The 17,286-nt window shown below is 42.5% G+C and overlaps 1 protein-coding gene across 1 annotated transcript in view; it reads left to right on the top strand.

The window, feature by feature from the left end:
- EFHC2 (EF-hand domain containing 2) overlaps positions 1-17,286 on the top strand; it is a 178,059-nt gene that overhangs the window by 80,843 nt on the left and 79,930 nt on the right. Inside the window, 4 exon segments of the mRNA XM_036839265.1 lie at positions 676-841; positions 11,070-11,128; positions 12,060-12,256; positions 14,882-15,012. Coding sequence (XP_036695160.1) covers positions 676-841; positions 11,070-11,128; positions 12,060-12,256; positions 14,882-15,012 — 553 coding nt within the window.

Here is a 17,286-nt window from a genome sequence, read left to right as displayed (position 1 = left end):
ATTTATTTATTTTTGCTTCATCACATTTCAGTACGATTGCAGTCTTTACTTGGGCAATAACAGAAGCACCCTGGAGTGGTGGTTGGTGAGAAGAAGTTTTGTTTTTGTTTTTGATCTAGACAGTGAAGTGTCATGGCCTGGAGCTGAGTTGGAGGAAAGGGAGAGCGTTTAAAAAGTGGGCACAAGAGGAGGGGACATCAGATGGGGAAGGTAAAGCAAAACACTTAGGAGTCAGTCCTGTTTGGAAAGGAATTTGATTAGTGACTGTTGACTAAAGATAGGACAGGGCTACATTACAGGTTAAAATATGGCATGGGTGGCATAAAGTTCCAAGTCTGAATTTTCCTGTCATTGGAAAAATCAGGGAAGAACAAAAAATATTCTGAAATGGGGATGCGATGACAAAAGATAAATGTTTACTTATTCGACACAGACAGTTTCTCTCTTTTTTCCCTTTCTTTTGAACCAATGGCAACTATTGAGTGAGTTTTGTGGTTTTTGTAAACACGATTGAAACCTACCCTCCCAGGATTTTGCTGTGTTTTGTTTGAAAGAGTTTAAAATAGTCTACAAAGCTCTCCATGTTCATCTTGAAAACATAACAAACCTTTCAAAACAGCCATAATCAGGGCAAAAAAAAATATTGATGTTTCATCTGCCTTTGTTTTGTTATAGAGAACTTTACCTCGATTTCATGCAAGGCCCCACCTCCTCCAAATATAGAAAGGAAATTTCCACGTTACACCGGCTTTGGTTCTGAAGAGGATTCTCTCTGCTCCTGCATAGGCCTCGTGCCCACACCTCATCAGAGGAACTTCAAGAAGTTCATGGAAAATGACAGGTGCTTGAGGGAACCGCTGTTTTAGTCTGATCTTTCCCAAATGTGTTCAGGGTTTATAATATTGTCCTCGTGACAAAACAGATGACACTTAATTTGTCTGATTTCAAGTCCAGGGACATGTTGTTATACCTTTTTAATGAAGTTGATTAATATGTAATTATTAACAGGTTCTTACTTCAGTGGTTATTTTATTTTTTTCCAGCTTTTTGAGAAATAATTGACATATAACACTGTATAAGTTTAAGGTATGCAACATAATGATTTGATATATGTATGTATTGAAAAATGATCACCACAATAAGATTAGTTAACATTCATCATTCTCACATAGTTATAGTTTTTTTCTTGTGATGAGAACTTTTAAGATTTACTCTCTTAGAAACTTACAAATATACAATACATTATCACTAACTCTAGTCATCATGTTGTATGTTATGTTCCCAGAACTTACTTATCTTATAGCTGGAAGTTAGTACCTTTTGGTCACCTTCACCCAATTCTCCCCTGCTCCGCACACCTCTGGCAGTCACCAGTCTGATCTCTGTTTCTATGAATTTGGGTTTTGTAGATTCTACATAATCTACATATAAGTGAGATCATGCAGTATTTGTCTTTCTCTGTCTGACTTATTTTACTTAGCATAATATCCTCAGGGTCCATCCATGCCGTCGCAGATGTCAGGATTTCCTTCTTTTCTATGGCTGAATAATATTTCATTGTGTGTATGTATCTTATATAAATATAGATATATGTATATATACACACACACACACACACACATATATATGTTTTTATTTATCCATTCATCTGTCAGTGGACACTTAGACTGTTTCTCTCTTTTAGCTATTGCAAATAATATTGCGTTGAACATGGGGGTGCAGATATCTTTTTGGGGCAGTGATTTCATTTCCTTTTCATATATATCTAAAAGTGAAATTGCTGGATGATATGGTAGTTCTATTTTTAGTTTTTTGAGGAGCCTCCATACTGTTCTCCACAGTGACTGCACCAATTTACATCCCCACCAACAGTGCACAAGGGGTTCCCTTTTCTCCACACCCTCACGTTGAGTGGTTATTTTAATGTGTCATCTGGAAGCTACTAAAGCCATATTATCCACAATCTATATTGCCTTTCCATGTATATATATGCCTTTCCATGTATATATCTCCTCAAGATGGTCCCTAAGAAACGGTGTAGAGTGGGGGTCAGCAAACTTTTTCTTAAAGGGTCAGGTAGCAAATATTTTCTGCTTTGCAGACCATGTGGCCTCTGTCACAACCACTTAGCTCTGTCATTGTAGCATGAAAACAGCCACAGACAATATGTAACTACACTCCGATAAAACTGTTTATGGACACTGACATTTGAATTTCATATGATTTTTGCATATCACAAAATATTATTCTTTCGATTGTTTTCGATCATTTAAAAATGCAAAAATCATTCTTTGCTCATAGGCCATACCAAAACAGGTGACTGGCTGTATTTGGCCCATAGGCTGTAGTGGCTTCAGTGATTTATAAGTGTTTTTTAGCATGTTATTTGGCAATTAATGGGGTTTGGTTTTAATTTGAGAGATTTGGTTGAGTTCAGTAACCATAGATTGCTCGTGTGGTGGAATATGATTTCAAAAGATGGACTTTCAGAAGTGTTCCTAATATATATGAGGAAAAATCTGCCTCTGAGTCATGTGTATAGCTGTGAGCACTGCCCATGGCTACTTTTTGCTTCTTCAGAGAATGGAGGCCCTGGAGAAAGAAGTCAGGGAGGAAGAGTGGTGGGAAAATGTTGCAGATGCTTGACTAGGATGCGGGCTAAACACCGAAGTCCTGGCATGAGGGAAATAGTGGGTCAGGAGAACCTGTGGAGAAAAATGATAAAGGGAACATGGAGTAAGAGCAGGAGAAGGAGAAGAACAAGACAGCACCCTGAATTCGATAAAATTTAATGGCATCAGATACCGCTGTAGAATATTTTGAGGTGGAGAGAATAGTTTTGCTCTAACTGTAAACGTGATGAAAATATGTTACGAATTGTGTAGAATGTCTAAAAGGCTGCCTTTGCCCTGACACGATGTCCTTTGTCTTTTAAGAAATAATCTTTTATTTGTAAGGACTTGGGAGTTTTGTTTTTAAGTTTCAGAGTTGACGCTACTCAAGGTGTGGCCTCCGCACTGGTTAGAAATACAGATTCCCGTGCTTCACCCCAGACCTATCGAGGCCCAGTCTCTGTGCGTGGGGCCTGGTACTGTGTTTTAACAAGACTTCCAGGGGGTTCTGGTGATGGGCACCAGGATTTGAGAACCACTGATTTCGATCATATAAGAGGGACACCAACTCATACTCCATCCTCCCTTATAGGTAGCAGTGTTTACAGTGAAGTTCGAGGGCAGGACTTTTGATGGATACTTTTCACTAACTGCTGTTTTGAAGGGCAGCCACCAAAGGAGGTGGGCAGAAAGAATGTCCCTATTGTAAAAGGAGAGGGAATTTTTCTTATAAGTAAACAGGATGAAACACGATCCAGTGTGTTACTTCTGGAATCCAGGGGGAAAAGAGCTCCTTGTGGGTAGTTGCCTTAGTCTCTCTTTCTGTCAACTTGCCCACAGAGCACTGACTGTAGACAGCATTCCACGTTCTTGTCATGCTGTTGTGGCCGGAGGATGGTGGTACAGGCACGAATGGGTCTAATTTCTTTTCTTTCTGTCCACTGCTTGTTCTGTGCCAGGAATACACTTCCCTCAAGCTCCTCCCACACAGTGACCTTGTTTCCATAGAAACTGGCACATTCAGCTGGAGACTTATACATGAGTTTGAATAACCCAAGGTTTTAAAACCGTGAGAAGAACCTAAGGAAGATGATCTCACAAAGCATACAAAGAACAGTTTCTTAATGCAAATAAATAAACCGTGAATTGAGACGTGCAATAGTACATGACATATATTGATTATATATATTGCTATTAAAAATGTACTGGCTGCTTATTGTTGTATGAGGTTAATGGTGATCTACTGTGAGTCATTGGAGGAGATAGTTTCAAGTTAAAGCATATGAGGTTTTTGATGGAATGAAGACCTTTATTGTCTGGGTAAAAATTCACTGTGGTGGCCTGCCGGGCAGATTGTCTAGTCTGACTTGGGAAAACCAGAAGAATATCTTTCTCACTGCACCTGGCTGAATTAGGTACTTTGTTCTCTGTGTGCTCACAATACTCTGCTGATCATACCTCTAACAATAATAACATTACTAATAAAAAGCAGTTTATGGTTATGGTATGCTAACTACAATACTTGATCTCATTTAATCCTCAAAACAACCTCATAAAGTCGGTAATATTATTGTACCCATTCTTCACATGAGGAAATCGAGGCTCAGAGAGGCTATACGATTTGCCCAAGCTCGTACAGCTAATTTTTAGTTGAAGTAGGATTTGAACACAGGGAAGTCTGACTCCTGGAGTTCACCTTTCTTGCCCCAGAGTCTGTACTTATCACAGTGTGTGGCAATTACTTGTTTATATCGAGACCAAGCGCTCCTTGAGGGCAGGGACTGGCTTTATTGCTTCTCTTAGAGTTAGAACAGTGTTGGCTATGTACTTGGGGTTCAATAGATATTTTGTCCGTAAGAGGACGAATGATGAATAAGTGAGTAAATACAATGAACATTCACCCTTTTAGTTCTTAATGATGGATAGGAGAGACGGATGACTTCCTACCAGGAAGGCTATTATCCCAGACTTGTGCTATTCATAATCATATAGCATCTAAAAATTCACGGTTTAATCTTAATCTCTGACTTGTTTCAGATGTTGTCCATCTGTTGTCTCCGTCAGTCATTTTTTTTTCCTCTTTAAACAAGTTTTCCCCATCAATAATAATAAGCCTTCATGTCTCTTCTAACCATAAGACTATAGCTGTAGCTATCTTTAAGGTTCTCAGCAGGTATGTAGCCCTGGGTGAGCCGTTCATTTTCTTAGTCAGCAAATATTTACTGAGTACCCACTATGTGCCGAGCACTGATCTTGGGACACATCAGTGAACAAAACAGATACAAAGCCCTGCCCTCATAGAACTTACATTCTAGCTGGGGAGGCAGATAATAAACAATAAAGGTAATACGTAAGTACATTCTGTAGTATATAGAAGGTATTAAAGTACCATGGAAAAAATAAAGAAGGTAGCTATGAAAAGAATAAAGGGGACTTGGAATGTGGGCCTGAAGAGCACCCCTGGTTTCAATTTTAAACGGTGTGGTCTGGATGGACTTTACTGAGGAGAGGAAACATGTTCTAGGCAGAAGGAACAGTCAGTGTAAAGACCCTGAGCAAGGAGCAGGCTTGGGATGCACAAGGAACAGGCAGGAGGCTGACGAGGATAGAACAGATGAGTAATGGGCAGAGTAGACAGATTAAGAGAAGTAATGGGCGATCAGATAACATAGGGCCTTGCAGACCATTGTCAGGATTCTTTTGACTTCAAGTGATAAGGGGACTCATTGCGAGATTTGAGCAGAAGAAGAGTGACTTGATCTGATTTACATATTAGAAGAATGACTGCAGATGCAGTGTTGAGCGAAGACTGTAGAAGGGCAGTGGTGGAAGTAAAGACCAGTTAAGAGGCTACTGCAGTAGTCCAAGAGAAAAGTTATGATGGCTCCATGAGGGTGAGTACCATGAAAATGATGAGAAATAGCAGATTCTGGAAATATTTTGAAGGTTGTGCCAATAGGATTTCCTGGTAGATTGGATATGAGGTGTGAAAGAAGAGAGGAGATACAGATGACTCCCAAGATTCCTCCAACTAGAAAGATGGAGTTGCCATCTAGTGAGATGGGAAAGACTATAGTTAGAATAGGTCTGGGGCAAGAGCAGAAGTTCAGTTTTGGAACAAGTTAAGTTTGAGATGTCAGATATCAAGTAGAGATGTTAAGTTGGCCGTTGGATATATGAGTCTGGGGTTCTGGGAGAGAGGTCTGAGCTAGAGATAGAACTTTGGAAATCATCAGCATGTAGGTAGTATTTAAAGCCTGAGACTAGAAGAGATCACCAAAGGAGTGAATATAGACAGAGAAGTGGATGACCAAGTTATTCCTTGTTATCCCCGGGACACCCCAAATTAAGAGATTGAGGAAAAGAGGAGGAACCAGCAAAGGATACTGAAAAGGAACAAGCAAGGAGGTAGGAGCAAAACCAAGAGAAAATACAGGATCCTGGAAGCCAAGTGAAGCAAGAATGTCATGGAAGAAAGTGTGATCCTTTGTACCAACTGCTGCTGATTGGTCAAGTTAGACACAAAAATGAACCATCGGAATTGGCGTTGTGGAGATAGATCATTGTTGACCTTGACAAGGGTAGTTTAGGTAGAGCTAACCTAATGGAAGTGGATTTAAGAGAGAATGGGAGAAGAAGTCAAGACAGTGATTATAGATAACTCTGGGCTGTGTGTAGAAAAAGTTAAGACACGGCTGCTGGACCTAGGAATTTATCATCATTTGTTTTGAGACAATGGTATTCAATAAACACATTTTAAAAAACCAGTCAAGAATACAAGTCTATACAGTGCTAAATTGGGTGCCATGCATAATGGTCGGTGCAGGAGGCGTGAATAGGTGGTCAGCTGGGTGGGCAGCCATGGTCAAAGAGAGCTCTACTGATTGGGGCCCAAATGGATGGACAGGACTCTGGACAGGCATAGGACAGGATGAGGGGAGGGGATGACACCAAGCGAAGGCCTGGAAGTAGAAGCAAGCACAGTGTGGGGCACTAAGTGAAGTGGCTTGTGTGACTTGAGTAGAGAGTGTATTATTGGCAGTCATGACAAATAGCTGTATGTGTAAGCATTTGAACCTGACTATCAATGGCCCAGGAAGCCAGATTGAGCAGGGAAAATGCTAAAATTTTTTTGAGTGCTGGGCATATTGTGATAAAAAGAGTGTATAGAAAAGTTTGATAATTAGCTTATTAGCCAAGGAAATGTCTGAAGCTACTTGCAAGTGTTTTTCAAAGTGTGCTCTGGGGATGACTTCATCAGAACCTTCTGGGGAGCTTATTAAAAATGCAGGTTTCTGGAGCTGCAAGCTAACTACTGAATCCATACCTCTGGGGGTAGGACTCTGGATTCTGTATATTTAACAAGCTCCCAGGTGACTTTCATACATGGCCAAGTTTGTGAATGACTGGTCTAAAGATTTTGTTTGAGTAGATTATATTCCTGATTGATAAGCTGTCCAGAACACTAGAATTAGGTTTTTTAAAAAAAAGGGCATATTAAACATGAAAAATCCATACTTAACATACACTCTTATACATTTATGTAAGTTCTAAGAAGCTAAATTTGCAGTTGTATTCATTTGGCCTGACATTAGACCTCATTCAGTTGTTTGAATGATATTTCAGGCATCTGTAAAAGTATGGGTCTTTCATGAGAGGGGGTTACCAAATCTGTTTGTTACTTTTAAATCCAATTATGTACCAGAGAAGATGGTTGAGAAGGTATAGCTGCTCTCCTCCCCTATGCTGTATGAGGTCTGTCTGACGCCTGGGAAAATAGGGACTAAGAGAACAGCTATGGAGATCTGGCTGTTTTGCCAGGGCTGCCCTCGGGGTAGCCTTCCAGATTGCTACTTCCCATCTCACTTGAGGCCTCAAGCTGTGAATCATGGTGCCATGCTTTTTCAGCCCTCCTTCCTTGGACAGTCAAAGAAAGGAGCAAGCAGAGAAAAGCACCTTCCGCCTCTGCAAATCACAAATAAGTTTTCTTGTTTGTTTGTTTTAAAATCAGTGTGATCACAAGGAAAGAATGAATTTCAGCATACGAGACTGAAAGTGAGGCCCTCTCTGCTCAGAGTTGTGACAGGGAAGGGATTAAATACATGGTTTATTTTACTCTGTGCCTCCTTGGGGTAATGATTTTGATTATCAGAGACCTCCCAAAGCGTTCAGTATTTGTCATGAAGTCCACCCTTCACTAGCTGATATCCACAGACATGCTTCTGCTGACAGACCATAAATTAATTTCTTCCAAGACCAGGCAATCAATTTTGGGAACTTTTGATTCTAGACTTCGATCCCATCTTCATTCTTCTAGACTATTCATGCACAGAATTCTAAGTGCAAATTCCAATCTATACGGATCTTATAAAAACTTTCTACAAACATTCGAGCACTTAGAATGTAAAAAATGTTGTCTTAGACAATGATTAATAAGATGCAGTCCTTGCCTTCAGAAAACAGACTTGTAATGGCGACTTATGATATGGGTGATAAGTGTTACGAAAGGCGGGTCTGTCATATTTAATATAGCATTTGAAAGGGAAAAGGTAAATTTTCCCTTGAAGGGAGTTAGAGGGCTGCTGGGGAACTGGGAGAGTGACTCAGCGAGGAGACGATGTGGGGTTTGAAGAAAGGTAAGGAATGGGCATGAGAAAGTGGGCGGTGAAATGGGGAGGTGGCTCTAGGCACCAGCAGAGCGCAGCCTCTGGCCTGCTCAGACAGTGAGGCCCAGGTGCTGTGCTTCTTGCTGACACGACTGTGATTGTGGACCAGCCTCGTGAGTAGGGAACAACCATGTAGTGCAGATGGTTTGAGCAGTGTGTTTATGACATCTGTTTTGGGTACATTTTCCCAATGTGTTACCCTGCACATCGAAAGAATAAGAGATTTTAATAAACCAAGAAAATGCCTCTGCATATAGATTTAGAGCCTTAATGAGAAGATGGTTGAACTTTTTCAACCTCTGAGAGCTTATGCTACTATCTTAAAACCATAGCGCACCTGGGGGATGGGAGGTGGGTGAAATGGGTGAAGGGGGGGGGTCAAAGGTACAAACTTCCAGTTATAAAATAAATAAGTCACGGGGATGTAATGTATAGCATGATGACTACAGTTAATAATACTATAGTACGTATTTCAAAGTTGCTGAGAGAATAGATCTTAAAAGCTATCATGACAAGAAAAAAATTTTTGTTAAAGTGTGGTGATGGATGTTAACTAGACTTATTGTGGTGATCGTCTCACAATATATACAAATGTCTGATCATTGTGTTGTACACCTGAAGCTAATATAATGTTATATGTCAATTAAACTTCAATAAAAAAACATAGCATACCTTTTGCAGGTTTTTTTTTAATTAATTAATTTATTTATTTTTGGCTGTGTTGGGTCTTCGTTTCTGTGCGAGGGCTTTCTCTAGTTGCGGCAAGCGGGGGCCACTCTTCATCACGGTGCGTGGGCCTCTCACGGTCGCAGCCTCTCCCGTTGCGGAGCACAGGCTCCAGACGTGCAGGCTCAGTAGTTGTGGCTCACGGGCTTAGTTGCTCCGCGGCATGTGGGATCTTCCCAGACCAGGGCTCGAACCCGTGTCCCCTGCATTGGCAGGCAGATTCTCAACCACTGCGCCACCAGGGAAGCCCTATGGTCTGATTTTTATAGCCTAGATGATCTAAGAGAGTGGCTTTCATTTTTTTTTTTTAACCACTAAAGTCCATTTTACAAAGATCCCTTAAATGTGAACCCAGACATATAAAATGATACAAGAGGAACAGTTTTGGTTGGCTCAGGACTGGGGGACTTGGGACAGCTCTTCTTAGACACTCTCCCTACTTCCTCCATGGCCTCTGAGGCACCTCTGTGGAATCCAGCAGCTTCAAAATCATAGTCGGGCTACCACCAGTTCCATGCAAAGCTAGCAAGACAAGAAGAAATCTGTATTCTTGATAGTACCACGTACGAAATTTTTGTCTAGCTCTAGGACAAGAATCCCAGATTAACAAATTTAATCTTCAGAGTCTATTTTCCTCTGGCTGTTGAGGCTGTTGCCAAGGTCCCAGCTGCAGGGCCCACGGAGTGCCTCTCTGCAATAGACTGATAGGGTGGCCATTGCTGAAGAGAGCCATTGATTTTGACTTACCAAATTATGGAACTGTAGGGCTCTCTTCTTTGTCCCAACACGTTCAACATTTTTATCTGTGCCAAAGACACACGTTTGAGAAGAATAATCAATGGTGTGCTGGTTAACCGGCTCTCTGAAAAAATTTTAAAAGCTCTGTTTTGTACTGTTTGTCAATTTCCATGATGCAAATACCCAAACCATGGCCAATTTCAAGCAACCAACAGTTTTAACAACTGGCTTGCAAAATCCCTTGAAAATTTAACAACCAGCCCTTATGAGCTGGTATGAGCCACTCAGCACACCAATGAATAATGAATAATTTGTATAACTAAGTCAGGGTCCACGGTGATTTGAATAATGAATCAAATCTTAAAATATGAAATCAAATAGGGATGAATATAAAGTCATGCTCTTGAAGGTCAAAAAATCAACTCTATACATCTAGAATGGGGACGATATGGCCAAACCAATTGCAGCATTCATAAAACAGAAGGAGTGATGGCAGTCAAGTACAAGCCTGCTGGTAATAATAGCAGTCCTGATTGAGTACCTACTATTATCCTTAGAAGACCTGTATGAGGTTACGTTTTGTGTTAGTCCCGGTCCTCCAAGAGGCAAACCCCAAGATGAGATTAAATGTACAAGAGATTTATTAGGGGAAATGCTGGTGAGGGAAAATGTGGCAGGAGCCAGACGAGGCCAGGAGAGCCATCAGACTGCAGTGCATGTCTGACTCCTGTGAAGGACAGAGGAAAGGGAAAAAGGGGAAGGTCTTAGACTGCAGTGAAACTCTAAGAAAGTTTTGCCAAGGCTGACTGGGAGTCCTGGGGCCAAAGTCACCAGTCGGAGGAGCTCCCATCTTGCAGGAATGGGCCTGCCTTAGTATCCCTGCCTTGCTCAGTCGTGTGTTGGCAGCAGCCTCTGGGAAGCATGACCTCGGCACAAATCTGGGGATAGATTTCAGAACATAGCAGTTGGAGCCTTCTGTCAACTTTGTTCCCTGCAGCAGGCAATCTGAGAAGTACATTTTCATGGCCCCCCACAAATATTATTCCCATTTACCAATGAGAATTCAGAGTGGTTCAAAGAGGTTAAATGACTCCTAAAGATCATCCAGAAAGCAAATGACAGAGCCAGGATGGACTCCAGCTCTGTTTGGCTACAAAGCCTATGTCTTTCCACCACCCCTGGTTTCTGCAAGTGGTAGGAGTGTGATGAAGCTGATCCCCAAAGCTCATCTGGTCTCAGGTTGTATTCACAGGTTTGAAGATTTCAGTTCATTTTCAGTTAGAAGGTAATGGAGTCCCGCATTCAACTCTGCTCACTGCTTTCCAAGAGCTCAAAAACCAAATAATGCCCAGAAAAGAGCAGAGGAAACGGTGAGAATTCTGGAAAGTAAGAAAAATGAGGCATCGCTAAAAGAAGCAAAGATATTTTGCCTGTAGAAAAAAAGAGTTCAGGGGACTCCCATAGTTATCTTCAAACAATTCAGTAAGCTCCTTTCCGGAAATGGCGCATCTTACATTTCATCTGTATGTCAGCAGAAGTATAAGGACAAATAGGTGGAGATAAGCTCAGGTGAGAAATTTTCTACCTGGTACTGTTCAGGCAGGCTCTAAAGATGTTCCTGATGTCCCAGTTTCCAGGATGCTGCTGGGCATATAGCAAGTCCTCGCTAAGTGTTTATTTAAGTGTTTGGACTGGGAAGGGAGTGGAGCAAGAAAAGAAAAGGCTGGAATGCCATGCCACTTTTCTTCTTTACACACTCATCTCGGAAGTCTCACTTCTTGACCCACTGCCTCATTCTTCCCTTAAGTACTATACGCAGTATGAGTTCACAAGTTCACAGCTAAGTTGTATGGTCTGTGTTTGAGCATGAAGTAACTCTAAAGGCAAGTTGTACTATCCTTTTTTTTTTTTTTTTCAATTTAATTTATTTGATTTTTGGCTGCGTTGGGTCTTCCTTGCTGCACGCGGGCTTTTCTCTGGTTGCAGCAAGCAGGGGCTACTCTTCGTTGCAGTGCACAGCCTTCTCATTGCCGTGGCTTCTCTTGTTGCGGAGCACGGGCTCTAGGCGTGCGGGCTTCAGTAGTTGTGGCACACGGGCTCAGTCGTTGTGGTTCACGGGCTCTAGAGCGCAGGCTCAGTAGTTGTGGCGCACGGGCTTAATTGCTCCGCGGCATGTGGGATCATCCCAGACCAGGGCTCGAACCCGTGTCCCCTGCTTTGGCAGGCAGATTGTTAACCACTGCACCACCAGGGAAGCCCTGTACGGTTCTTTTAAGAACAAGACCTACTCATTAACTTTTTTTCTCTTTTTCTATAGGGTATACTGGTGGGATGCTCTTAAAAAGAATTCGTGTTAAGAAGCCTGGACAAGAAGTCTTTAAAAGTAAACTCTCAGAATATATCAAGGCTGAGGAGCTGTATGTTGGAGCCAAAGTGAACGTGAATGGCTACCTATTTCTTCTGGTCAGTGCTGATGTGTATACCTTAAACTACATGGAGAGGAATTCAGATAAGGTGAACTCACTTGGTGTAATTCTTGACTCACCTCTCAGCACTCTGCAGTCTGTGTTTTTCTTACTCCAGGCCTTTTCTTCTTCATCTTGCCACCAGTTTTACATTGTGCTTTCACACATGTGGGCATGAATAATGGATCTGCACGACTTGGCCACAGGTCCTGTCACAGAGGCCAGGGACTGGTCTCCTCTGTTTATGTGCTGGGTTTTCCACTGCCCAGCATCATGGATGCCAGGCACAGGCAGGAGGCAGGCCCAAGGTTGAATCAAGTTTCCTGGGTTTTCTGCTGACGCTAACAATGTTTTCAGAAAGAAATTCAGCAATGATCGGAAAGGAAGACAATCTGGTGCCACACACTGTGCTGTCCCAGTTAATTGGCACAGGCCTGCAGAGAAGGCCAAGACCTAAACAAACAGAAACCCCAAGGGAACCTGATAGTTGCTGGGAGTGCAGCTTCCCATAACAGGAGCCACCTGAGGCCTAAATGGGAATCCAAGGACAAATTGGCAACAGTGAGCGCCAAGAGTTTTTTCATTTGAAATAGTATGGCACGTGGGTACTATTACTCAAAGTTCCATTATGGCAGTGCCGGTCAGTAAAAATAACATGTTGACAAAATCTTGATTTTTAAGTGTGGACTAGTCCGGTGTGCAAACACGTATGTCTCAGAACCATTGCCTACTATTGAAGAATCTATCTAGAAATAATGTATTTAAAAAGTCTGCCTGAAAATAATAATATTTATGTGCCATTTATATAGATACAGTACCAATTCCGTTTCATTTATATGTAAAATGCTCGGGGTAAGTTGCTAAGATCAGTCTCACTGGGTATAGCACGTTACCCGGATCAGTTTGGGTCCTCTGAGAAGCAGGTACCAAGACAGACTTCGACATGCGAGAGATGTCTTGGGGGAAATGCGTATGAAGGATAAAGGGGGAGGGAACAGGAGTAGGTGGGGAGACCGGGATGTACGTCTGATCCCTGAGAAAGGAGAGGGAAGGAAGGAGGATGGGGTGGGAACACAGCGTAGCTCTGGGAAAGTCTGCACCAGGCCAATGGGGAGCCCTGGAGCAAACACTAGCTATCAGAGAAATCCCATGTCCGGCAGGAATGGCCCAGCTCTGGTGCCTCCTTCCTGCTCAGTCACTGGATGGTAAGAGTCTGGGGAGAGTGTGGCCTCCGTGGGGTCTCTGAAAGCTGCAGCGCTGCAGTGATCACGAAGGTGCAGCAGCTGGGCGCTGTCCGCTACCAGTGCTCTTCTCTGCGTGGTCCCTCTAGAGGGCAGGCCTGGGCAGCACCCTCTGGGGCTGCCACACCATCTCTTCATTTGCAGCGTTAGGAACTTGGGTTAGCGTGACACCATGAGCCGGTAGCTCTTCAAAAGCACTGAAGTCAGGTGAGAGGCTCAATAATAGGTCAGTTAGATTCCTGGAGACCAGCAGGCTTGGCTAGGAAACCTGACTCCTTAAAAGCTGAGGGGCCTTAGACGTGTATCTTCCCTGAGCTTTGTTTTCCGCATCTTTAAAATGGGAGTACCAACAGTGGCTATTTCAGAGAGTTACTATGAAGATTGGATGCGAAAATGTTTTAAGTGCTTAGCTCTATGTGGCCCATAGCAAGCTCAGTCAGTGTACAATTTACAATAGCTATTGTAACTAGAGCTCCATTTTCAAACACAGTGCAAACCTGTACTTTAATATAAAAAATATATAGCATGAATACACACACACAGACACACACACACACACACATATATATATCTCATATATATATGAGACATAAAGGGCTTTTCTCCTTTCAGAAAGATAAAAGCAGGGTAGGACATTATCTAGTATCAGCATCCCAAGTGAAAACTGCATTATCTTAAAACTACCCTTAACAAAGACATTCTAAGCAGAGAAAGATTAATATCAGTCTGAGGAGTCTTTTCAAAAGAGCTAATCCTATCATGGAAACAGATTAAAGGAAATGCAAAAAAGGGAGGGAATGCCTCCCCCTTCCCAGGGCAGAGATGAACTTTATTCTAAGTTACCATCAATGTTTTTCTTTTTGTATTTAGTCTTCTCCTTTTCTAGCTCTTTGCTGTAGTTATTTACAAGCTTATGCTTTAGTGGATTGAATAAGAAGTATTCTTACAGAGTCAGAAGCCAAATCACAGTGTAGGAGACAGGAACTGGGGGCTGCCTGGAGAGTGAGTGTAAGGGGACTGCAGTGCGTGTATCATCTGGTGGCTGACAGTTCTGGGGGCACACTCTAAAGATCTGGGGAAGATGGGGGTCCACTTATTCAATTTTGAATCCCCGTGCTCTCCATTAGGGTCTCCCAACATGTTGGGTCAATGTCCAAGGGTTAAAGGGAGGAGGCTGAGGTGGGAGTAGTGGTTCTTTTCTGATTCCTGTGGCCCGCTGTCCCTTAAGTGCATTTCTCTCAGATCTGGCCCTGTGCTAACGTCACTCGTTGTCCTAGAGCCATAGCTGAAGAAATCTGGTCATGTCTTCTCTGTGTTGGTCTCTATGGAAGGACATAGCCAGCTAAGGCAAGGGTCACAGTATGAAATCTCTTTGCTGGCCACCCGGAAGATTGGGCTCCCTATCTTAAACATCTTTCTTTTCCCCTTTCCAGTTTCCTATGAGCAACATTGAACTTGCCCTACAAAAGATAAAACAAGAAGAATCAAAATCCAGAGAGCTCAAGCAGGTGTTTACAGCTGCTGATTGCATGCACACGAAGATGGTGGATTATAATACATTCAGGTAAGCCATATTCTGCTAGCAGTAATCTGTTTTCTCCTCAAGATTGTCCAAAGAACAGAAAGAACAATTTCTTCCCTAGTGTTTCTTCATTAATTTTCCTACATACTTTTTTACTAGGAATTGGTGTTTCTTTACATTCGTATTACTTTGTGATCAAGTTTTGCCCATTTCTAGTAAATTTTATGCATTTGCATATAAAAGAAGTTCCTAGGGGAGAACAGAGAGACAAAGGCATAGTAAGTCAGTTGGGCACATTGTCTTGTGAATCACGCAGGGCATTGAAGGGTCAGGGGAATGCCAGGAAAACAGTGCAGCTAAGAGCGCCCCTCTGAAATCTGAGGAACCTAGGAGGGACATCTCCTTAGGAATGCGATCCAGTTGGAAAAGATAGTGGAAACTTCGGCAATTATCAGAGGAAAGGTGCTATGTATGCATCTGTGTGTATGTACGCCCACACACGTATGTATTTTGAAAGACACAAAAATGTAGAAATCAAGGGGAAAATATATGACAGAGGTTAGAAGTATTATAAGAAATCATGAACAATAAAGATTTTCTCTAAGGTGAAGCTGAATTCTAGGACTGTCCAGTGACTGACCTAGGCAAATTTCCAAACAGCAGAAACACAGGGAAATTCAAATTCAGCGTCTGGTACAATTGTGAGACTTCTTAGCCTGAAAACAAAGTGAATGGAGCGTTCAGGAGAATGTAAATTAAATCACAGATGGAGGACAAAGAGGACTTTCTCTTTAGGCTGAGAATGCTGGCTCCTAAAAACAATAGTGGCTGAAAGCTATATAGGAAACTCAGCTTGATACAGTCAAGATGTGGCTGAGGAATGAAGACGTGAGCCCAGGAGAGGGTGGCAGGGAGGTCTTTCTAACTTTGTGTCTGAAGTTGCCTGTTGCATCAATACCTGGTGACCCGAGCCCTCCATTAGGCCCAGCGTGTCCCCAAAGCTCATTTGTTATTTTAACAAAGCTCTTCCGTGCCTCCAAAATATTCTTTTGAGAGCAGCAGTCAGAGGACATATTTTTATTGTTTAGAATTCCCGAGCTTCTGGGATCAATAAGAATTTATAGTTCTTTGTTATTGTTCATAGCAGTACACATGTTCATGGCCTCTTGGAAAATAAATGGAGACAGGGTAAAGAGCAGAGACAATTGCTCAGGCCATGGATTAATGGAAAGCAGTGGAGGGGAAAACGAATTTCCATCAGAAATGAGGGAGTGGTTTCGTTTTATTATTTTGTGTTCTTTTACAAAAGCGTCCATTCTCCTAGTACTCTAGCAGTGTCTATTGGAAACACTTTAGTAAGTTTATGGGGCTTTGGGGGAAGCACTTAGGCCAGGCAGGAGATCCAAGGAGGAAAAGTTGCTCTGCGGCCTGACCCTAATTGTGGGCGGGATGAAGGATGGCCACGCTGTGTGATTGCAGGGTGACCTCAAGGCTCAGAAAGATGCTCAGAAAGAACCAGCTCCCAATATTTAGGCCCTCTCCTGGACAGAAATTCCTTAAGACAGAAATCAGATCAGGCTGTACCTGGTTTGAGAAACCCTTCAGTGGCTTGCAATAAGATCCAAACGTTTCATTGCAGCCGGCAGGGCCTTGAGCGATGCAACTCTGTATTTCCCGTGTCATCACTTCTTTTCCTCCAGCTCTGTCCTCTGGCCTTGCTGACCGTCAGTCACTTGCTTTCTCAAACACATCAAGCTCTTTCCCTCCTCCAAGCCTATGCACACGCAGTTCTCTCTGCTCAGAACGTCCACACCACCATCCTTTTCGTGGCAAACCCTGTGACTCATTATAAATGCTGCTTCCTTGGAGGGGATTTCTTTCTATTCTACCTAAAGGAGATCACTCACTGTTTTTCTTAGCCCCTTGTTTATATTTTTCATAGCACTTAGCACAGCTTGCAGTTAAGTTTATTTAGATAGCTGTACTTGGTGTGTGTGTGCTTGGGTGTGTCTTCTCCTATTAGAATGTCGACAGCCCTGTTCACTGCCCTAAACCTGGCACCTCGTGCTGGGCTCACTACATATCACAGTTCCTGAATGGAATAATGACATGCTAGGATTATTCTTGGGGGTTCTGTCTCCAGATGAGAGTGCAGAAGAGGCGTCAAGACGTCCTGGTCCGTGTGATATGCTTGGTGTCGGGCACTACGCCATCTGTGGGTCCCTAGTTCATGGTCTTCAGCCCTCTTTTTTGCTCTTCATGTTCTTTCCTGGGCAAAGGCAAAGAAAGTACCTAGTCAGTTGCTATCACACCACA

This window comes from Balaenoptera musculus, chromosome X (assembly GCF_009873245.2).
Source record: "Balaenoptera musculus isolate JJ_BM4_2016_0621 chromosome X, mBalMus1.pri.v3, whole genome shotgun sequence".
Lineage (NCBI taxonomy): Eukaryota > Metazoa > Chordata > Mammalia > Artiodactyla > Balaenopteridae > Balaenoptera > Balaenoptera musculus.
Note: the sequence above shows the minus strand (reverse complement) of the source record. Positions and strands in the feature narration are given on the sequence as shown.